The sequence below is a fragment of the Austrofundulus limnaeus genome, unplaced genomic scaffold (assembly GCF_001266775.1).
Source record: "Austrofundulus limnaeus strain Quisiro unplaced genomic scaffold, Austrofundulus_limnaeus-1.0 Scaffold50, whole genome shotgun sequence".
Lineage (NCBI taxonomy): Eukaryota > Metazoa > Chordata > Actinopteri > Cyprinodontiformes > Rivulidae > Austrofundulus > Austrofundulus limnaeus.
The window spans coordinates 1,884,561-1,901,790 of NW_013952452.1; the positions used below are offsets into that span (position 1 = coordinate 1,884,561).

The window sequence follows — 17,230 nt, forward strand, 5'->3', positions numbered from 1 at the left end:
ATACTTTATACTCACAATTTATATTTATTAAAACTGAAAAGCACTTCAATGTTTGAGCTTTTATTTTTTAGAAAATCTGTGTATTTTTAGAAAAGTAAACAAAGTCTGTAAACAAATGTTTTCCTATACTCTATTTTCTAAAATCTGATTTAAGATGTAGAAAAAATTCAAAGTGAAATCCAGAATTTTCCAGAGTAGGTCGGAATGCTAAACAGTTACCTGGAGACGTTGTCAGGTGAGCAAGCAGAGATGCTGGTTTCGATGGAGTCGCTGCTGTCCACACTCATCGTGTCAAAGGCCTGGTTGTCACGGTACCCAAAGGCATCAAGGTAGACATTTGTCTGGGAGGCTGTTCTGGAGCCTGACTGACCTAAAAATACAACAGAAGCATTAGTTGCTACTAACATTACCTTTACTGCTTATGTGCACCTGTGTGTTATACCTGTCTCTGATGCTTCTTCTGGGACAGTTTGCCCAGATTGCTTTAAATGTTGTTCACAATGCCCCGCCACTGTGACATGTGCTTTGACACGTCCCAGAAAAATAAATAAATACAAAATTACACCAACCTATAWATGTAATCCCACTAAGCAGGGCGTAAAAAATGCCCACCAAAAAAGTACAATAAAAGTTCTAAAATTAGAATAAAAGATCCGAATAAGTCCGGAGAAAAAAATATCCTGGGAAGGATGATGACTAAATGACTACAGATACTCTGAAGAGAGTCTAACTAGACTCTTAGTACAGGAAGAGGCACACGCACCAAATCCTGATACCATCAGTCCCATAGAGGAGACCCACCCATCAGATGAGCCAGATCAAGGGACCAAAGGGACTCAGGGACCAGATTCACGTGACAACTTCAAGAAAATAAATGTGCTATTAACGCAACAGGCCAAAGACTCCACTACCCACAGGATTTAGATATCTTATAAAAGGTCTGCAATAACTTCCTGAAAGATGAACAATTTGGTTATGCTAGTCGCTATAACGTGTATATTACTCACAATTAAAGTTTCCTCTAAAATGAGTAAAAATACTGTCCAGATGACAAAAAATGAGACATAAAAAATCTAATTCTGACTGTGAATTCATTAAATAAATACAAAYGAAACATTTCCATTAGCTAACCAACAAACCAAGGAGTAGCCTTGTAAACACATTCCTCCACTATCTTCGGCCACAGATAAACAAGTGAGCAACAGTGTAATTTCCCTAAACAACCGCACATGAACACCCACAAATAAAACAAATAACACGGCTACTACAGTACATACAAAGTGTCTACAAGAGTTACAAGATTGTGTTTTTTGTTAATCAAAAATAAACAGCCAAGATGATTCTTTTAAAGGAGGTGCAAATGTGTAGACATATTTTAGTGACTGGTTTTTATGGTTTATAGGCAGGTTTTGTTTGTGTACCTTTATGCAGACGTCGAGGTTCGCTCTCTTTGTTGGACAAAGAAAGTATTCTTGGAAGAATGCTGCCACAGCTTGTACTTTGTACCAGAGGCTGATGGGTCTACGAAGAACCAAACACAGTTTTACTTCATAGTACAGCTAAAAGTCAGGACTGACGAAAGAAGCCATTCACAGAACAACAAAGTACCCTAGTTTGTGTACATGTACACACCTTGGTTTGGAAGCTGCGGCCCAGTGTCGAGCACATGAACTGTGGGTTTACAGTGCCTTTCTTCCTGGGTAAAGTGTCACTCAAATGTGACCCACCGTCTTTCTCAGACCGCTTCCTCTCCTCCAGCAAACGGAAATGCTAATTAGGTGAAACAATAGAAAAGAAACATGAGTTTGTTATTGTTTACTATAGGTTATGCACGCTAAAATAGAAATACACTGGATTGCCACTAAAGGTGCTAGGCAAGGATCGTGGCCACCATCTTGCTAGGTGCTAGTTGTGTCACTGTGTTGTTTACATTGTCATTAGTCCCATCACTATTATTTAGCAGATGTGCAGTAGTTTACTCATTTAATAAGTAAACTAGCTTGTTATTCTAATTTATGTACTTTAAGACTGTTACTAATGTAATATACATTTTATGTATAGTCTTCTTTCACTTGTCTGTTTCACACTAACTATATCAGTTTAGTTTTTAAGGACAAGTTCAAGAGAAGAAATGTACCTGGTACTCACATTTATTCTGATGAAGCTGTTTTACACCATGCAGTGCAACTTTTATAGATTTTTATTAGTCAGCCTTCCTGTCAGTTTTCTGGACTAAAAAGTGCTGAAACGGCATGATCTTCTAGTTCAGTGGTGTCAAACTCTTTTTCACCGAGGGCAACACGAGCGTTATGGTGGCCCTCTGAGACCAGATGTAATTAACTTTGACGTTTCATGTTCAACTAAACACAAAACATCATGTTCGTTGTCTCATTGCTACAGCTGAGCACAGCAAAAACTGAGCTCTATGTAGCATTTCCTATATAGAAACAGTGTTTTAGATTAGATTAGATTAGATTAGATTGATTAGATTAGACCTTTATTGTCATTGTACAGAGCACAATGAAATTACAGTTCAGAACACCCATTCAGAAGAAGACAGAACATAAACATAGGAGAACAGGTGCTCTGTGTCTATGTTTAAGACTGATTAAGTGTGAAATAAATAAAACAGAAATACTATTAAAAGTAAACATAAGGGAGTTTTCCTCACTCACTTAAAGCCAACAGCTCAGGGGCACGACAAGTATTATCTTTCACCATTTAATTGTATTTATTTTGTTACATTTAATAATAAATTTAAAGTTTAACATAGATATAAATAAAACTTTTATATTAAGTAAAAAAATATGTAAATATACTGTATATTTTTTTGAGGGGGGGCGCAGACACAAGTCACCCTTGTGTTTGACATGTGTTCTAGTTCTACACAATTACTCATGTTTCTGGGAGATCTAGATTTATCTAAGAATTAAAATTAGGAGTAAATTATCACTACATCATATATATATTGATTAAGGAAAAATTTTCTGACAATATAGGGATATAATAAACAAAAAAAGGTCATATTTTCTGTGATTTATGAAATGATGTCATGCTTGCTGAAGTGCAGTTTCTATAACCAGTTTTTTTTCCTGAGATTTTTATGTTCTGATGTCATCTGGCAGTAATTCAGGGTGCCACGTGGCACCTAGTAAGATGGCAAATTCTGACCTCATTAGCACAGACTGAGCTTTWGTTGTCCATTCCCGTGTATTTCTATTTAGTGGTTTTACCCTTCAGCTCTGAAAACGTCTTCCAGCGTGTAAAATTTAGATTTAAATTTACTTTAGTGCCATCTAGTGGTAGAATAAAAATGTATAAGCAACAACACATGCTGCAAGTGTTTTATTCCACTGAAATTTGTCAAAATCATAATTTAAATTGAATATATAAATAATAATAATAAAAAAAATATGTATATAGTAACTAAATCYGAATATTAAGTGTCTTTCCTAAAAAGAGACCCAAAGTTTCTGACCAACACACGTTACCTGCCTGTGTCGCTGATGATGGTTTTTGACAGGAAGAGGAGGTGGGGGGGAGTCGGGGAGCGGGGAAGGGTCTCGATAGGATACCATGTTCTCTGGCCAGTGCACAGAGGGTGTTTTGGGGAGGGGACGACAATTTAAATGAGAGGAAGATGAAGAAGAAGAAGAGAGGGAGGAGGAGTGACAGTCAGCAGGTGAAGAATGACAGAGCTTTGAAAAAAAAGAAAGAAAGAAAAGCTGTAAGAAAACAGAAAGAGCATAAAAGGAGGAAGCACTGTAGAAGAAGCTGAGGAAAAAAACTCTCCCATCATCTGCCTGCATCTACTACACAAAAAAACCACCTTCACACCACTACACACACCTCATCCTCCGCCGATTTGGGGGTGTCGTCATCGGGGGAAAGGTTTACCTCGAGCTCAGCAGTGGCTTTGGCCAGAGAGGGGGCAGGGGCAGGTTTAGGGTCCTGCCCAAGCTGTGAGTAAAGCTCACTGATTTCACTGACAGTGACATAGCCCTGGAAGGTATCAGGAGGAGAAACAAGGTACAGAGAAAGGGTGAGGCAGAGCATGGAGTGAGTCAGCCATATTAATGTCAAACATGAAAATTAGTTATTAGAATACTGCAGAACTTTACAGGAACATGTTACTTACACACAGCACTGTTAAAAACACACTTTTTAAAGATTAACTCTGGAATAATGTGAAGTAAGCTGTGCTCACAATTAATGAAGTATGCAYTGAATTTATTATAACAGGTAGTTACAACAATAAATCAAAAAGGGCAGGAAGAGAGAAATCAAAAGTGAATCTGAACTATGAGGAAAACGAGACAGAAGTACCTCAGAGTTTTTGAGAAAAACAGAGCAAAGGAGTGACTGACACACATCAGCCAAAGAGGCTGAGTCCTAGCAGGCAGAGAAGGAGATCCAAACGATTACACCACAAGGATTTCACTCACTTTTAGAGCCTTAATGAAGCTCTAAGAGAAGAAATGCACCTCGTCAATCAAACGTACCTCCCTTAAAGTGAAACTGCAGCCGCCGGTGAGGTCAGAGTATTTTCTTTCCAGTGAAGCGAGGTTTTCTTTCTCCTAACAGACAGAAGAACAGCAGCTCTGAAAAACTACACAAAGATCAAAACCTTTCTCTTTGTGTTCACACACATGGATCTCTTCGTACTCTTTGCAGCATTGAATCCAGGTTGCTCCTCTCCTTCAAGAAGCTCTCCTTCTCTCGCTCGGCCTGCTGGGTGATCTGCTCTGCCTGCTTCTTCAGAGTCAACAGGTGCTCCTGAAGGAGGATTATAAGCTTATTAAATCAAGGTTTGACCCAAACAAGTGCTGTAAAATCAGATCAACTAACATGGATTTTTATACAGAGAACTTACGATAATTGATAAAAATTATAAAAAAAAGTGTTATTTTTTAAAGTGATGCTGTTCAGGTGAAATGTTAAGCATGCGATTCAAACAACAGATTTGTTACTTTGCGAGTGACGGTGCTGCGTTGGTAGTCTGCGATGTCCCGGAGAAGCTTCTGCGTTTGAGTCTCCTTCTCCTCGTCCTGCCTGCTCTCCTGTTCCAACTGCTGAAACTCCAGGTCTTCAAAACGCTTTGTTTCTGCCTCGAGCACCTCACAGTCCTAACACACACACACACACACACACGCACGCACGCACGCACGCACGCACAAATAATGCCAAGGAAAAAATACATCAAGACTTATACAAATGAACTAACAGTGGACAAATGACACCTGAAGACATTTTGCAATCATTTGATATAAAGCATTTAATTAAAAGCATTTAATTATAAAAGCATTTAATTAAAAGTCCTAAAAATAAATCAAAAGAAAATCTGTTTTTATTATAGGAGGTAAATGGACATACACATGTTTATTGTGAGTATGGAGCGATAATGTTAAGTTAATGTTCATCAGTCCTGGACGTCAGTTTGCTGTCTTATCTTTAGGTTCTTTTATTTAAATTTTACTGGATTAAGATTAGGACATTATTTTGGACATTTTAGAGCAATGTTTCCCAAACTTTTCAGCTTTTGACCCACAAAATAACGGCAGCAGAGACCTCATCTTGATGTTTCGTGACTCCAACTTTGGGAACCACCGATTTAGACCATAAACTCTGTCCTACTCTTTTCATTTCAGTGCAACATAAATCAAAAAATAAAACAGATATAAACATCTCTAACAACCTATAGACAGCAAAGCAGAGGTGTCAAGTAATAAAGTACAAATACTTTGTTACTTAGTAGAAATTTTGATTATTTATACTTTACCGGAGTAGTTATATTTCAACCTACTTTTTACTTCTACTCTTTACAATTTCACTCAATTATCTGTACTTTCTACTCTTTACAGTTTAAAAATGTAAGAAATATTTCGTTGTATTTTATTTCATCTCTGTTCAAAAGAAGAAAAATAAATCTGTCCAGATATATGGCACCTCCCACATACGGTAAATTAACTTTTTACTTGAGTAAAAAGCTTGTGTTGCTACTTCAACTTCTAAAGAAGTCTTTTAAAAATATCTACACTTCTGCTTGAATGTGTATACTTTTGACACCAGTAAAATATTAAACAATCCAGACTGATTATAAAAAGCTGTGTCCCTAACAATAAGTAATAAACAACACAAACGTTAAAGCCTAAATGTATCAAAATGGTATTTAAGACATTTTTTACTTCCAACTCGTTTTATTTTGCTCTTAAAGAACGAGATGTGCGAAAAAGGGAAAGAGCAGTGTTAGAAAGTGTGAAAAGAAAACTTGTATGAGGTGAAACTTGAGCGTGATCGCAGGGAAGTTGGGGGGCATTTTGCTCAGAAAACTTGCATTAAAGTATGCAAACATAATGTGTCTTTTTATATAAAAACTCAGCCTCTAACACCTTCCCACATTCATGTTTATGTAACACTAATGCAATCCCCCAGATATTTTAAATATTTTCTGCATGGATTTATTGGCTAACACACTTGTGCAAATTTTGAATTGTGTGTGTGTTTGTGTGTTTGTGTGTGTGTGTGTGTGTGTGTACTGACCCTGGCTAGCTGCTCCTGCAGGGGCTCCTTGGTGGCTTCAGGGCAGCTGTCCAGCTGAGAGCGCTGCTCACACACAATCTGAGCCAACCTCTCTAATCTGCCCCTTTCTGCCTGCAGCAACTCGCCTGCCTGGTACATGCACATGTACACATGTTCGCACATCCCCGCACCACATTTACACCATGTGCACGTTTGGTTTATGTGCACATGTCGATACAAAGACAAGCACAAAGACACACACAAGACAGAGAGAGGATGGCTGAGTTAGTGGGGACTGTGGGGGAGGGTTGACAGTTAGTTACTATGTGGTCCAGGKTGATATGGCCAGCCTGGAGGGAGGAAAAAAAAGGGCAGAAAACAATGTGGCAGAGTAATGAAGGGCTGGTTAAAGGAATTAGGAGGGTGTATATGGAGTGGGGTTGCGCCCTGCAGTCCAGTTTGTTTAAATGGAGATTATTGAAGGAATGGGTGGGAAGGGAATCGGGGACACGTGGAATGGCCCAGCTGAGGGTTAACTAACGCACTCCTTTCTTTAAACACAACAACCTACACAAGGAACTACATACGCACAACTCATCTAACTTAATCTGTTAATAARCAGYTGTTTTCAATGTTTTCTGGTCTTTCTCTTCATCTTTCCCTCACTGTCAGTATTTTGATCCAGTTTCACCATCTACACAATAACTGTGGCTACGTCTAACCATGACTCATTCCAACCACGATGCTGATTTATAAATGTACACTTACAACATATCCACCTACGCCTCCCATCTAGTGGTACCATTCGGTGGTATAAACATTAAAAGGCATGTACACATCTGGTAGTCACATAGGAGCCCTTGGTGACTGATGCACCCTGGGTAGTATTAGCAGATGTATATTTGGACCAGAGAGAGCATGAAAGAGATTAACACCTACTGGCCGGTCACATGACGCTACATAAGAGGGYCTCTGGGTCGCCTATATATTTTCCGATACCATATACCATAGGTGCAATTCTTTAAAAAGTTTTGTGTTTGATTAAGGGCTTTAATAACTGCGATATTATGATTTAATCAGCATTTTATATTTTACAGAAAAAGCATCTTCAGGACAAATATCTGTGAAATAATTTACGTGTCCTACATGATATTTTACTAAAGTTAAGAAAAGTTGCGTACCTTTTCTTTTTCCTGCTGGGACTTTGTCTCCAGTTCTTCCATTTTGTTGTGAAGTGCTTCCAACGCACTCTTTTCCTGCTCGAGAGCCGCGACTTCAGACTCTTGCTCAGCCTCGACCAGCACTCGCTCAACCTCCACCTTAAAAAAAAAAAAACAAGACGAGTGAAGAGATTGAAAATTGAGATTTTTCTATGTATTTTGACAAACGTTTTACACAATGCTAAACTTTAATTAATACACAGGCTTTATCTAGACTTTGTTTTTAACCTCTCGGGCAGATTCTTCCACTTGGTTGTCCAGCTCTTTGATTTTTTGCTCCAGCTCCTCGATGTTATTCAGCACCTGAATCCTCTCCTCCTCAACATGCCTCACTTCCTCCTCTGAGGGCACTGAGCGGCAAGCTGCATCTTCTGCAACCTGGAAACACCACCGCAAACATATTTAACAAATACGGTAAAATTATTTGAAAAAGGCTATAAAATTACACAATTCAGTATTGCAGGGCTATTCAACTAAATCGGTCCGGGGCCCGGGGTTACTCGAACCCCACAGCTCGKGGGCCAGTAACGGTAGGTGAAACACTRCAGCRTGTAACAGAACAAGTATTATCTTTTACCTTTTTTATTTATTTCATTGCATTGAAACATAAAATTTAAATTTACAAATTATTTGAATGCTATTTTTATATTAAATACAATGCAAATAAAATAAAACCAAAAATGTTTTGGGGGTGGGGGTGGAGGGTTATTGGCGGGCCGGATGGAAGTCACGGCCTGCAGGCCGCCAGTTGAATAGCCCAGCAGTTTTGTACGTTCACTGTAATGCACTGTAATTTTAGTAATCTGCAATATAATTTAATAATGTTGTGTAATCAGTGTGCATTGCCAATGCAATGCACACTATTGTGATTCGTTTCCCATCCAAGTCATCTCAACTTTGCCATGCTTCTCCTCCTGCATACTTTGTCCTTGAGCTGCCATTGTAATTTCYATCTGTAAAGGTCCTGTGCCAAATGATTGTTATGCCTTTTGGTGCCTGTACAACTTGTAGTTTTTGAAATGTTAATGCTTAAACTTTATTCCAAATTCATATAATGAGAGTCAATGGGGCCTTGTAATGGTCCAATACTGCCCCCCAGCTGTACTCAACTTGGTACTGCACCATAGTTTTTTATATTTAATCTCAATAGTTCAGTGTTTACAATACTAATATGATTGTATTTTGATGTTTTACTATAATATTGTTTTAATACTGCTCTATTGTTGTAATATTATGCATTTTTGTGTCAATAATTGTATTGGCAATGTGGCCTCGTTCTGCACACATACAAACCAACCCCTGCCACCACCTTCTACCACAGCTCCATTGGTCTAATGGTCTATGTCATGGACTTTCATGTGGGAGATCAGGGTTCAAAACCCGGCTAATGCAACTTTAACAAAAAAATCTCCTCCAACTTCATATTGTCACACAATTACCTTAATTACAAACACATGCTGATGTGGCAGGCACAAGCTGGTATAGAAAACACATTTGAACTTGGTCAAAGTTCCTTCTGMAAGTCCAATGCTGCAGGCAAAGCCGTGCTGCAATGACATGCTACATGGCAATGCACACTTGTTTTTACATCGTAAAAACCCATGTCTAGTTAATTGTGTATTCTCCGTGAAAAAAATCAAACTTTGTATTGCTTGTACAATATTGACTTAATTCTCAGATAGAAATTTTTTATAAAAGCTCAAATATTTACTGCTTCAGTTTTTTTTTCTTTTTGACTTGAGATTAATTTTATTTTTTAGACAAACCTCGGCATTTACAAGCAAGCGTACACCATCACAGACGATGACACCTGGCCTGCTGTAATCTAATAAATGAGCTGTAAATATCTTCCATCTGGGTTTCTACGTATCAAACCCTGCAGCTGTCATGTTTTCTGGAGAAAAAAAAAAAAGAACCTATTTCTTATTTAATTCTGACTGATGAAATCAATCAAAGGGTGTAAATAAAAGATAAGGCAGCTACTTGAAATTATTTATATAACCAACTATCTGTTGGTGAGACTTTAATCTGTGGCTCTACTCCCATTACTGCTGTTCAGGCTCAATTCAACCCCCTGTTGTTTTGTAAAAGTTAGGTAATGAAACAAAGTGATAGGAAAATAATACATTAGAAGTTTGTATACAAAAGCATCTAAAATATTTGTTAGATTGAAGAAAGAATATTAGAGGCTAAAGGAATGCTATATAATGCTAAATGTCAATTTTCAGGAAGAATGAGGTGTACCTCGTTGGTCCTGTGTGGCCGTGGAGCAGGTGAGGGGGCAAAGCCCCGCAGGCTGACAACAGGTGATTCAGCTCTGTAGTGTCCACTGCTGCGCCTTCGCCGTACCTGTAGCTCATCATCGTAGTAGCTGTTCTCTGACGCAGGGGAGGTCGTGTGACTCCTCCCTGACGTCCCGTTAACAGCAGAAGAGTCCGAAAACACGGATGGCGCGTCATCGTCGTCGTCATCGTCATCATTTATCTGGAGTTTCTCTAGCTCCTGGTTGATCTTCTGAAGGTTTGCGACGGCTACGGTTGAACTCGGAGCTGAGCCGCCGCCATCGCTTTCAGTCCGGCCGAGCTCAGAGCAAAGAGACAAGATGGTTTCGAGCCTCTGCCTTTCCTGAGATGAGCACACAAATATAGATGCAGCATTAGTACAAGCTACATTTCAACAAAGCAAAACAAAAAAATAACAGTCCTACTAAAAAAACATGAGGATTACCTGGGAAAGCATTGAAGAAGTCAACAACTCTATTTCTTTTAAACCCAGCACTGTTCCTACTCCATATCACTAACACATTCTAGCTAAATATATATATTTTTTATATTTAGGAAGTCTATTTCCTCTCACTTTGTGTCCTTACAGCTGAACTTCCCCTTCCAGAGTTCGGGTTTCCCGAGCACAGCTATATGTGGCGAGTTACGGAAGCTGCAGAGAGTCAAAATGACCCCTAACTCTAATACCTCTGGTGAGATAAGTATATGAGCCACACAACAGGCCTGGGAAAGTAATATTAGATACAGTGAAGCTTTGGACTTGTGAGCGACAGAGAGAGAGAGAGCGAGAGAGAGAGAGAGAGATGAGGAGGTGGACAGCTGACAGCTACAGTCGGAAACAAACCACGACTACAAACACAGGAATGTCTGTAACGCAGCTAAAGAAACAAGACTTGTTCCAGGACACTGTGCGCTCGAGGAAAGAATGTAAACCAGGAAGGGTTCGGAGAATCAAAGTATTAAAATAGTCAACTGCAGTGCTAGATTATAAAGCTCAAATCATCTCAAGTCATCTCAGCCCATAATTGTGCAGAACTCTTTTAGAAAGCATTTATTCAAAATTAGTCATCAGTTAGAAAAACAATACTAGGGCTGCAGAATATAATCACCAATGTATCAATACTATAATAGAGTGCACAATATCATTATTGCAAAGGATTCCTACAAATCGCAGACTAACTGCATGCAAATGATGGCACATAGAGAGTGTTCTGAACATTAATGACAGAACCTGTGAATGTATTACAACTGATTTCATCATCATACACATTACCACACTTATACAATGTAATACCTCTTCTTGTTCTATTCTAATTAACACAAGCCTCTGTGGAGATGCAAAACGATCAACTGTTAGCTAAAAAAAAAGACGGAATGTCAGAAAGACTAAAAAAAATTGAGATACCAAAAGGGGGGGAAAAAGGAAATTACAGGACTGGAAAAAAGAAAGAAAAAATATACAGAAATAGAAAAAGCAAAAATAGGAATTGGTGCTTTCTGTAGCCAGGCCCACAGAGGATAAAAAGATTTGCGATTCAATAATTGTATTCTGCTTTCTGCATCATGTCGTATTTGTGTRAAATATAGATTTTTTTCTGATGAAATTAAAAACAGAACCATTTGCTGTGAAACATTCAAAACATGAAGTCCTCTCTCGATAAGAACTAAAACATCCATTTRTTGCACTAAAAACTGATTGATCTAATACATAAGTTACAAAAAGAAACAGACACTCAACCAAACCTCACTATTGTACAAATTCAGTGAATAATCTCTCTTTAATTCAATGCAAAATAAATCTCTTTATCTACTATTATCTACTTATGGTTTGATAAAGATTGCAGTTTTATAAAATTACCACTAGAGGGCAGAAAAGGTCAAGACATTTGTTGACTGCCCAAAAAGCCTATGAAATAGAAAAACTAAAAAGCAGCTTTTTTTTATTTCATCTGCTTTTTAAAAACACATTAAAAATGCTAAAAATGAAGTATTTCAACTCAAATCACTGTTTAACTGAGATTATTTGAATACAAGAGAAGTGATATCATGATGTGGATTCTGTTGGTTTGAATAGAATCTAAAAACTATTTCTCACAGTTAACAATACGCTGGCAGATTATAAAGACTGAGGAGTCGTTGAATTACAAGTTCACTTGTGCATTTGTGTGTTTATCCACCTGCTACACTACACTCTGTAATCTTGGTTTCCCTGACCCACATCTAAATGATGAGATTCGTGGCCACTCGGTGGTACAAACCGCACCGGGCGGACCTCCAGATGACTGACATAAACATGCACCCACACACACCCAATCCAAGCACAAGGTTAAGAATAGTCCTGTTAGTACGGGCTAGCTGCCATAAGCATCTGTTGAGTGGTAAACCTCACTATGTGTGTGTGTGTTAAGATCCCTGGGAGAGTATGTCTGAGAGGCCAAAGAGAATGTTATTCTAGGGCCAAGCATTCCAGTGCTGTAATATATTAAAGCAATCACACATCAGTAGTATTTGGTTTACATAAATTACCTGCTTTAAATCAAATAAAACCATAGGTAAACACTGCAATCTTGTTAAATATAAACTTAACATCTAAAAGTCATGAAACTCACCAGTCTCTCCACCTCCTGCTCACGAAGTCTCTCTTCTTTCTGTCTTTGATGATAATCTGTTAATTCTTCCTTCCCGCTCAGCGAGCTGATGCTCCCTCTCCTCTCCCTGAACCCCCCCGGCGGAGTCACCCCGGTCTTACTGAATGACTGTCTCCTCTCGCCCAGACCAATCCCAGGTTCAAGCCCTGCCTTCCCAAATGAAGCCCTCCGCTCCCCAAGTCCTGGGCCACAGGTGAGCTCTAGTCCTCGTCTTTCCCTCTCTCCCATAGAGTCTTTCTCCCCTTGGCTGGACAGGCGCTCCGGTTCCTGAGAGCCGGGACTTGTGGGGCTGATGGAGCCCAGTGAGCTGGTGGAGGCCAGGCTAAGTTTTTTGGCGACGCGAGGAGAAGAGGAGCCTCCAGCTTTGGACGGGATGGTCACATCTGGAGGGGTAGATGAGATGGAATGACTGGTGGAGCTCTTGGGTGAAGAAAGGGAGATAGATACAACACTTTCACCCTGAGTGCTGGTCTTCGACACTTGCTGGAAGGATTTGCTGGGGTTGTGGCCGACTTCGTGGTTCTGACTGTAGCTGAATTTGTAAGCCCCTGTAACGTCGGACCGCCGTGGAGGAAGCATTGACAAAGAAAGTGTTCCGTTGCTGTCGCTGCGGAGAGACGGGGAAGGGCAAAGGCGTGGCAGCGAGCGGCTATGCCCCCCTGTAATGCTGCTCAGTGACCCTGCTGAGTACTTCCTGGTTCGGGCGCTGGGCGCTGGCTCTTGGTTCCCATAGGTCCGACGGCCCAGACGAGGGCTCGAGGGCATGCTGACTGCACCTCCTGCCGATGAAGCGCGGGATGACGAGGAGGGGGGAACAGGGTGGAGGAGGTTATCGGTACTAGCAACCGACGTGGAGGAACCTCCACCGTTCCACGTGGACAGCATAGGGGAGGAGCCTAGATTGTGCGGTCTTCGGCTGTCGGCGATGCCACCGTTGTCCTGGCTTCGGCCAGCTGAGATGCGTGAGGCCAGAGAGGAAGAAGACGGGTCAGATCGTCTTCCAGAGGAAAGAGGGGGAGCAGATTTCAAAGACAAAGGTGGGCGATCAGAGCCGTAGAAACGCCTTGCCTGTTCCTGATAGGATGATGAAGACGTGGCAGGTGTTGAAACAGGTGAGGTGGGAGGAGACTAGGAGAGAAAAAAATACTTGATACATTGTAATATGTCTCAGGTAATGAATGCATTTTTATTAACCATGTTTGGAATTTTTGGTAATAAGTAAAGGGGGAGCAAGATAGCTGACCTGTGTCACACTAAAGTAGGAGGGGTTAGCGTTCCCATTAGCTCTCAGGCTGTTTTCCAGGGCAATTTTCTTGCGTTGCAGGGTGTCCATCAAATCCCGAAGCTCAGAGGCTGATCTCATTCCCCTGGCACTACTGGTGCCCCCCACCACGGCATGACTATAGTCGCTGCTAAACTTCAAATAGTCTGACAAAATAGAAAATATGTATATTTACAGATAAACTTGTGTAGGTTCAAAACGATACAGATGAAAACTGATGACAAAAAGAAAATTTTCGAATAGGTATAAAAAAATAGAGAAGTTGTGGTACTGGTATAAATAATGAAAATGAGTTTGAAGGCTTTGTAAAAAAAAGAAAAGAAAAGAAAAGAAAAGAGGGAAAAAAGAGAGAGCCAATGGTAATAAATAGAGACAGATTGGGGGGGGGGGGTACCTGAAGGTGGGGATATTTATAAATCAGGTTCTTGGCAGAACATCTCTGCAAAAATGTTCCACAACTGGCAGCAAATTTCCAAGACTAGGATTCAACTTACACAAAAGTGATTCTGCCTGAACTGCACATTCAAAAAAATAAAAAATAAAAAAATACATCCATCCATTAGATCCAAAGTAAACAGTTTAAGTTGAAGTTGAGCAGAGTTCCTCAGAATAGGATTTTGCTAAATGAAAAAGCCCACAAAACATTGTGGAATACCCTCAAGAGGCCCCCTGCCCTTCCTTAAGACTTTTTATTTAAAGCCGTTTGAGCAGTCAGGAGGTCTTTCTCCAGACCTCAGCAGAGTCTGTTTTCACGTCCTTCCTACGAAATTCAGCTATCGGCCAAATATTTCAGCCACTTAAAAAGATCAGCAGAAGTGCAGATGATTGAGAGTTTTAGCTTTGTTTTCTGTGGACGGCTAGCTGTGCACATCCTGTCATTAAATGTGCAGGTGAAAATACAGTAGGTGCAGCAGCATGCCAGAGACCTGCCCATTCTTTAATCATCTATGGGTTTTATGTGGAAAAGAAGCCATTACAGCTYTTAAGCTTAGACCACCCAGCATTTCACCGCCACACCCCCCGAGCACACACAGAAAGGCTTCGCTTCAACTTAAAACTGTGGATCTTCTTAGTTAAATACGGAAGCATTTGTTCCACCCGTGCAAACACCAGGAGTGTACAGATGTTTCACCGAAACGGTTCGGTTATTTTGTAACAGAAAGTGGAACGACTAAAATTTCGAGGCACGGCTCCAGTAAATATGGGCTTGTGTGAGAAAAAGTGAAATTTTTAAAAGCTGATGGAGAGAACTGGGGCAGGAAATGAAAGGCATCATAAGATCTGGAAAACACACACACACACACAAAGTGTTTGTGTCCATACATGGGAACATTTAAAGTGAAAGCGTGGAGTGCAACAAGTCTCTTTGATCATGTGCCCCAGCTGGTCCTGCTGTCTGTGCAAGTCTTCACGTCAGAGTCCTGACACGCTTAAAAATAAAAAATAAAAAGATAAAAGCTGTCTGCAATAACAGTTAAGCTAGTATGTGTGCAGAGATGTGTGTGTATGTGTGTGTGTGGGGGGGGGGGTGGATTCCTTGTGTCTAAGGTTTAAAGAGCAAGAATTCCTCAGAGCACAGCTCACACACACACTGTGTGCACACACATTGTACACAGCCTGATCAATCACCAAGGAGTCAGTCTAATCCAGCAGTATCGCCACAGCAAAATAAAGAGATACCAGATGATAGCAAAATTCCAATATGCTTTAAATTTGACCAYTTTGCATGTGTTTTTAAAAAGAAATCTGGTGTCCAGCTCAAGCCGGAATTTTTGATCTTGTGCACAGACAGACGTCTTATGTCTGCTTTCAAAAGGCTGGATTAGACCGTATCCTTGTTTTGAGAAACTTGGATGAAGCAGTGATTAAAAGCCAGAAAACTCTGAGGCCTGTAAACACCTCATCCCAGTTTCTTAAAAGTTCCCAGCTGAGATACTGGTCATTGAGCTGTAAACAAACATCCAGGTCTCACTCACTCATTCAAACTAAGTTAGTGTTTAGAAAGAAAAAGACATTTAGATGATAAAAGGTAGGATTGGTGTAAACGTGAAGCAGAAAAGCAAAGAAAGGACTAGAACATGTGGAAATAGTGAAAATGYTACAAAAAGGTGAAAGTGCTAGGAAAACAAAAACATTTCAGAGTCAGAAACTTTTTTTCACTTTAGCACCAAATCTCTGTTTATTTACCTGTATTGTAGGCTAAAGCTGACACTGGGCTCTTTTGGGGAAGCATGTTTTTCATTCGGTTGGCCTCTTCAGGATGGTTGAACCRGAAGTAATAGGACTTACCCAGACACAGAGAATACCCTTGAAGGAAAGCACACAAATGTTAATTAATATACAACTAAATACAATCACACAAAGTACTGTTAGTGGCCATTATGACTTCCATTGTTTGAACAGGGTTCCTACAGGTTAAAGCAAGTTAAATTTAAGACTTTAAGACTTTTTAATGCCAAGTGAAATTAAATTTAAGACCAATTTCATAATAAACACAAATGACAAAAAATAAAAACAAACTGGCAGAMACTCATGAATCAAAGTATTTTTGGTTGAATTAGTCAAATATTGCTAATAGACCAATTATTTTTTATCCATATCTAACTATAGTAGAARCATTCTTAGCAGTCAGTTTTAAACTTAAAGGGCCTGTGACATCAGATTTTTGTAATACAKATGAATGCATTTTTGGAAAGATAACATTGATAACATGTTGCARAACAAATTTCACGTCGCTGAGATGAACAGTTGTTGAGATATTTGCATGTGAAGAAACAGGAAGTGATGTCAAAGGGGAATGTCTACACGTGAACAGAGCATTGTAACAAAAGCTAACAACATTGACTGTGGAGAAGAATCTGATGTTTCTTTAGATTATTTTGAGTTTCTAGCAAAGAGAGATGAAGAAGAGTTCAAGTTCAAATAATGTTTTAATACACAAAAACCTGAGCGTTTATTTTATTAAAGAGTTCCCCTTTGATGTCACTTCCTGTTTCTTCACATGTAAATATCTCAACAACTGTTCATCTCAGCGACGTGAAATTTGTTTTGCAACATGTTATCAATGTTATCTTTCCAAAAATGCATTCATCTGTATTACAAAAAATTGATGTCACAGACATTTTAACAAATTAAGGCCTTGCATTCTTTGAAGGAATGCACATCACCCACTTAGGCCTGTCACGATAAGCAATAAATCAATGACGTGTACGATAAATTTAAATGGACGATAACTTACATTTGCCTACTTGTTTGTTTTTTTGTCACCCTCTTTTCTAC

At 39.6% G+C, this 17,230-nt stretch overlaps 1 protein-coding gene across 1 annotated transcript in view; it reads right to left on the minus strand.

Annotated features, from left to right (window-relative positions):
* phldb2b (pleckstrin homology-like domain, family B, member 2b) overlaps window positions 1–17,230 on the minus strand; it is a gene marked incomplete in the record, with an annotated part of 43,793 nt that overhangs the window by 8,437 nt on the left and 18,126 nt on the right. Inside the window, 15 exon segments of the mRNA XM_014008494.1 lie at window positions 220–370; window positions 1,422–1,521; window positions 1,633–1,770; window positions 3,850–4,002; window positions 4,327–4,392; window positions 4,503–4,577; window positions 4,666–4,776; window positions 4,971–5,126; window positions 6,541–6,669; window positions 7,701–7,838; window positions 7,968–8,117; window positions 9,984–10,364; window positions 12,631–13,797; window positions 13,913–14,097; window positions 16,139–16,258. Of these exon segments, the coding sequence (XP_013863948.1) occupies window positions 220–370; window positions 1,422–1,521; window positions 1,633–1,770; window positions 3,850–4,002; window positions 4,327–4,392; window positions 4,503–4,577; window positions 4,666–4,776; window positions 4,971–5,126; window positions 6,541–6,669; window positions 7,701–7,838; window positions 7,968–8,117; window positions 9,984–10,364; window positions 12,631–13,797; window positions 13,913–14,097; window positions 16,139–16,258 (3,220 nt within the window).